At 53.4% G+C, this 6,558-nt stretch overlaps 1 protein-coding gene across 1 annotated transcript; it reads right to left on the bottom strand.

The window, feature by feature from the left end:
- Nucleotides 1-1,151: 1,151 nt before the first annotated feature.
- Nucleotides 1,152-2,322, bottom strand: CGGC5_v017334 (uncharacterized protein; the record flags this gene model as incomplete). The annotated part of the gene is made up of 3 exons (XM_032026784.2): nucleotides 1,152-1,600; nucleotides 1,649-1,694; nucleotides 2,212-2,322. The coding sequence occupies 3 exons, from the start codon at nucleotides 2,320-2,322 to the stop codon at nucleotides 1,152-1,154; spliced, it is 606 nt and encodes a 201-aa protein (XP_031876797.2).
- Nucleotides 2,323-6,558: the final 4,236 nt, after the last annotated feature.

Here is a 6,558-nt window from a genome sequence, read left to right as displayed (position 1 = left end):
AGAGCCGTGACCTGCCAAATAGCCCGCCGGATGGTTCGTGCTGGCGCGAAAGGGTCCTTTGAAGAGATGAGGGCCCTCACCATTCTTTGGCCCACCAAGAGTACCACCAGAATGCCGGAGAAGACTCCTCCAAACCAATCCTCATGTTCCCTTGGGATTTGGTACTTTCTGAAGATATCCAAGAATAGGGTCTGTGAGTGAAGAAGGCTCTTGTTAGCAGGCTCTGTTGGCACGCGCAAGGTCGAAAGGCCGGAGCCAAACGCAAACCGTGTGAGCAGCAAAGTCTTGCCGACTTTCTATCTGCATCAAAGTGTGTACTCTATGCCATGAGATTGCCATCCCATGGCAAGCGTCAGGCAGCAGCTCGCACTGACGGAGGACGTCCATTGGAGAACGAAGATGAGGAGATGAAGACATGCGAAACCACAAGAACTTGCAGCAGGCTCATATTCGGAAGCGCATCGGCTAAGATGGTCGTAAACAGGGAAACAGAGAATGGAAATCACGAGTACGTCTCTGCTGGAGCGTGTCGTCGGCCGTTGGGGTGCATGTTGACTTCAACATGCACCAGAGAAAAGACACAGGGCGTGGCGGCAGCCACGCGTCGCGTGAAGGCAAGCTAGAAGCGCATTTCCGTAGACGAGGAACCAAAGACGCTGTTTGCATTTGCACTTGGGAGCATGGTATCAGCGACAAACTTCGGGGAGCAGGCGTGGTCGCTTTTGCATGGACTGGTGACACGATGAAGGACCCAAGTACGGCAGAGGAAAAGAGAAGTTGAGGGGGACGAATGATGGGAAGAGAAGATGGGAAGAGAAAATGGGGAAAAGAACACGGTTTGCCATCGACGGTCTGAGTATAGCTCGCCGAGTTCCAAAAGGCAGGGTGTGTTGTGCACACAACACTGCCCAAAGGCCGGGAATGTTGACAATTTGACAACCGTCCGGACCTGCACTCCACTCTTGCACATAGATCGTCGTAGTCGGTCTCGACCTGGTCAAAATCGGAATCACCGTCCTCCTCCTCATCGGCTGGGTTGCAAGCCTGCGGACACATTGAATTCCGTCGTTCATGCTGCCGACTTGCTGGCATTGAACCTAGGTAGCAATGATGTATTTTTGTCTGCCATTGACAAGGACGACTCGTTGACCTCACCATCCATGGGCAGGCGCCTCCTCAAGCGGAACAAACGCAGAGCTTTTCTTGTTGAAGTCCAAACTCGAGTCCCTGTATTCTTGGAAATTCCCTCCATCTTGCCCTGCCTCCTGTCCATGCTCGTGGTATCCATCCTCCTCCTCGGCGTCAAGAGTATCATTGAATTGGTCTTGCGTGAGCTTTTTGAGGTCCAAAATCCTAGCTTTGACCTTCTCCGAGCCGTTGTACCAACCGCGGATTGTATGGTCTTCGGGATCGTCGCATACGGTCTTCATCTCCGCGTACCTGTCGCCGTTCGCGTTATCAATGTCTCGGTGAAAATCGAGTAAGCCAGGACGGACCGCTTTCGAGATGAGACCACGCACGGTTGGAGTGTTGATGTCGAGAACTACCTGGAGGTCGGGCAAACCATGCGAGGTACCCCGAATCCACACAAAGTCGGGAACTAAAGGGGTCAGCAATGGCCAGCCAAGTTGCAGAACATGTAGCAGACGTCTTGTGTTTGGATAGTACACACCAGTAGCAATTTTGGGAATTCGCTTCGACGACAGGCAGTGGACGCGCAAAGTTACAGATGGATCGAGCCGAGGGATAAATCATGCGTTGGCGATGTGTCCGGGAGAGAACCTGCGGCTGCCAGCGCAACAGGTTCTGTCCTTTGCTGGCGAACCGGATTGGTCTCGAGAAGGGGCGGAGGAACAGTGTTGTGAAACGGGAGGGATGCACCCCAAAGTCGCCAGACTCGTAGGTAGTGTGTCGTTGGGTTGGTGGGGACGTGGAGGGCACCGTGGCGTGGGGTGATGGTGGGGTTTGTCGCCGTGGCTTGCTCCCGGGGTAGTGATAACTTTGAGCAAAGCTCCCATGCAAGTACACCTGCACTTTTAAGTCGCTCCCGCAGTCGGGAACACGTCTACCTTGCAAAAAGCAAATTAAGTCTTGTCATTGATGATCAAGTAGAGGGGCCTGGATTTAGGGGTGGACTTGGAGCGCAGCACGGACAGGCAACCTTTATGACCTGCCTCAGGTACGTGCCCACTAAATCCGATCGGTACCTACCGATTTCTCGGTGTGAGATCGGTAGGTACCAAATGTTTCAGTGGGTGATCCCCTGTAGGGTACGTACTGCGATAGGTCCTTCGAATGGATTATAGGAGCCGCCGCGATCATGAGAAAATCACAATGCACCTTGCAAGGCCCATTCTTATCAAGCATTGGCATCTGGAATATTTCAGCAAGCGCTTCGTTCTGAGTCATTGAGTGCCATTACTTTCTAACAAAACGTGCGTCCTGCGACTTGCCGGGCCGGCGACGCCGCCGTTTACATCCCTATCGGCTGAGATTGAGTAGGTCTCTCTTGGGAAGAACAGGCAGTGGGCAGCAGAGTGCCCAAGGGCTCGATCGGATGCAACCCTCGCGTGGGACTCGATGAACAAGTGACTGGACCCCCGAGCAACACCGCAGACCGGCCGTGAGGCTCGAAAACCTTCTGCATGGATGGGTTCTCTGCCAGTCACCAGCCAAGCGGCCCGGATGGCGGAAGTCACGATGTGTGGATCAAATTCACTCCTCCGGGTTGCCAGTCCGCGATTCCTACCGCGTTTCATCGATTAGCTGCTCGATTGTCTCAAAGTGGATCGCGATTGCTTCGTCAAGAAGAGGTTGGCCACTTTGTGCGTCACAGGCCGCCCACACGCGTTCTTATGCAGTTCGTTGTTTACCAAGTCTCGGCGCACCCCCCTCGACTGCTGACCATGGTGCTGAATTGCTGCCTCCGGGGGATGCGCCATCTTCCTGAAATCCGCAAGGAAAATCGACGGACCTTTGAATAACCGTATTGGCCAGGGCCTCGTCGTCAAGGTTGATTAGCTGGGCATCTTGGGTATTGTCCACGTCCATGACCTTCTTGATTGATTTCGCGACATCCTTCCATACCTGCCTTCCATCTGCTTCCTTGTAGACATCGTAGAACATTCCTCGAACATTCTGTGTTGCTGACGTCCTGTCAATTGGATTTCGGATGGTTCAACTTCGGTCTCGACCGAGAGATAGCAGTACGAAGGCACGATTTTCCAAAGCGGACCCAATCATGCCGAGCCATTGCGTGGGCAATCATGGCCTCCAATTCATTGGTTTTCGCCGCCAGTGGCCTGGGATTGTAGAGATCGGGCGCGGTTCGAAACAGAAACTACACGGAGAGGTGGACCTTGCGCCTGGCCAGTTGAAGTTGCTGCTGTCTTTTCTCGTTCTCGAGAACCTCGTTGAGCTTGACGCATGCTTCGTCGGCCGAAGGGGACGCTCGCACAGGCACGGAGTTGTAGGAATTTCGATCTTGAAAATCAGCCAGTCGGACGCTGCAACAGGGGCCGTCGGGCGGATGTCGCGTTGTGATTGAATCGATTTCAGGTCGAGGATTCTATCGAGAAGTCGACTTGCCGGATGAATCGCGGTCGATGCTGGACGAAGTTGCCGCAGCCAACCAGCCCTTGCTACCTGTTTGCTGGTTGCCGCGACGCGAAAGGAATCGTGAAGATGTTTGGTGAAATTCTTCTTCGTCCCAACTTGGAAGGAATCTGCCTGCGTTAGGCCCGTGCCTGTGACCGGCTCTTATTGACAAGGCAAGTGCCTGTCTTCCAGAAGGTGAGGGAAGGAAAGAACAGCGGGAACTCCTTCCGTCTAATTTCCGACTCGTTGTCGATGAAGATGCGGAGGACTGAGCAGGTACGTCCAACGGACACCAGGTGTTGCGTCATTCGGTGGGTGCCACGAGGCCCAATAGTTGCAACCGAGAATGGTGGCGAGGACTCTCAAGAGACGCACAAGAACAAAATAATTCGGCTGCATTTCTGATGCTGTGGTCGACTTCATGACAGACTAGGCTTCTTCCGCCAAGTCTGCCTCAAACTTCGCGTCACCAGATCTCTGCATCATCTTCTTCCAACTCCACCAACAGCACTCCGTCGTCGCCACAACCACTATCACCATGCTCGGTGGGCTTCATTCCCAAGGTATTATGCCAGAACCGTCGTCAAAGGCCATGCTTGTAGAAATGGATTTCCGGACTTTCCGAACACTACTAGCCGTCGACGGACGCCATTTCACATCCTCCAAGGCCCCAAATGCTTATGCAAACCCCCAATGTGACTGCACCAAATGGGGCTAAGTGCCATGCCAAACACTTCGTCCTCGTGGCCTCGGGTGGAAGTTGTCTTTGTACCAGGCTGCTGTCACTCTGCCTCCAAAAGCTGTCCAAGAGCTGTTTCGTTCCGTGTCATGAACTCTTCCCCATGAGCTGGCTCTTTGATAGATTCTCTCGGAATCAGTACCCTTCGAGAGTGCCGTTTACTAAGGCGTCTTTTCTTGGAATGGTGCAGCAAAGCATGCTGGCATATTGTTGGCATTCATCTCACCCTTCTCAGCTCAGTTGTCGTTTCTTCCAATTCGTACATAACTGCCTGCTTGCGCTGGCCCATCGTCAGAGGAAGCCCATGCGATTCACCAAATTGTTTCTATAAATGACGAGTATCGCTTACATATATCGGCGTCAGTCTTTTCCACGGCCGGCTCTACCTCCCGCCCGCTTTGCCGCGCCCAAACAAGACATCCTGATCCCATGCAAGATACTCTGGCGGACTTGAGGCTCCAATGGCATTTCAGCCGGGGTCAGACGTCCCGATATTGATACCGAGGGCTCATGCTTCTGTTTTTGCCATCCATTCGCCAATTGCAATGCCAAAGGATGATGCGGCTCACCAGGTATTTGTCTCTTGAGGATGAGCATTCCTGGGGCTGCGAAAGGGCCCCAAAGCCTGGAGCCTGGCGTGGGATGTGGTTGGATCTGCAGACACGTTGGTGTCTTTCATGACATTGACACTCACTCGAGAGGATACTACGAAGCTAGGCGACGGCTTGCCGATGTCGTTACTCGGTTCATCGTTCGATACATCTTCAATAGATTGATCGTAAGCTTGACTTATGGACACCGAAGGGCGCATAACGCCTCATTTTGATTTCAGAGCAAACCTAACGATACACTCATTGCGACCTTTGCTTCCTCCTTTCCTCGTATACAAGTGTTGGAGCCTCCAAACTGCTAATGATAAACTTCAACGAACGGTCGTTTCTTCCCTTTCTTCGAAACACCATGCCCCTCATGCTTTGTTAGAAGGAAACGGGCTGTGTGATACTCCTCTGAACCTCCACCTAAGCCTCATTGTCCTCATCCATCCTTCCCTCCTCATTCTCATCCACCTCTCCCTCACCGTCCTCATCCCCCTCTCCCTCACCGTCCTCATCCCCCTCTCCCTCGCTCTTTTTCTGTTCCAACCCACAGCCTTTGACTAAACGATGTCTCTGCGGCGTTTGTAAGCTAGGTCCCTTCTCGGCAAGCAGCGGGGACAAGGGGAAACGTTTCGTACCTTCAGAGCATCTTTCCGAGAAAACTGCTTATCGCAGCTTTCACATGGGAACGGTTTGACTGCTAGGTGCAATCTCTTATGCCGGGTTAGATCGTGCTTTCTTTTGAAGGCTGCATTGCAATGGGGACAAACGAAAGGGCGTGGTGGTGGAGGTATGGCTTGGGTATTTTGCGAAGATGTATTGTAATAGTAAGGATGACCCAAGCCGGCATTTGGAATATTGGTCGGAAGCTGGGGTACAAACCGGGGTGGAAACTGGGGTGGAAACTGGGGTGAGAACTGGGGCGAAAAATGGGTTTGAAGCTGGGTTTGAAGCTGGGTCGGAATAATGGTCGGAGGATGGGTCGGGACCACGGTTGACGGTACCTGAGATGGGCCGATGTTCTGGCTGGAGTTCCACGGTCCTGCTGGAGCGGGAACTGGCGCGGCTGACGCCTGGGGTTGCGCAGCCGTGTGAGTGTATCTTTGACCCTGTGGTGAAGAGATGCCACCATAGTCGGGTAGAGACGCCTCGGGCTGCCCAGCCGTACGAGTATTGGGATGAGCCTGCGGCAAAGACGTGCTCCCATAGCTGAGATTGTCGTTATTCGAGGTTCGGAACGTCTGTTGAGGATGGCTGAGCGACAGAGATGTCCTATTTCCCTGCGGATATTCATCCTGAAAACTCAAATGACTGCTCCCATGAGAAGGGGCTGGAGACCCTCCTCCAAGCCCTTCAGCGATCTCTGGAAACAACGTACCAGTGGAGGACGATGAGAATGATTGTTGCCTTTGCCTTTGCCTATACGTCCTCACGTTATGGCGATGCGGACCTTGCCGAGGCGTCCGGGGCATGTCCCAGTCGGCTGTGGCTGGTGGTTGCACAGGCGAATGGCCATTCCCATTAGAGGGCGCTGACCCCTGGGGTTGCGCAGCCGTCTGAGTATACCTGTGATCCCGTGGTGGGAAGATATTTCTGTAGCCGGGATAGTCGCCACTGAAGGGCAGG

The sequence above is a fragment of the Colletotrichum fructicola genome, assembly GCF_000319635.2.
Source record: "Colletotrichum fructicola Nara gc5 chromosome Unknown KSG_Nara_v1_contig12, whole genome shotgun sequence".
Classification (NCBI taxonomy): Eukaryota; Fungi; Ascomycota; class Sordariomycetes; order Glomerellales; family Glomerellaceae; genus Colletotrichum; species Colletotrichum fructicola.
Note: the sequence above shows the minus strand (reverse complement) of the source record. Positions and strands in the feature narration are given on the sequence as shown.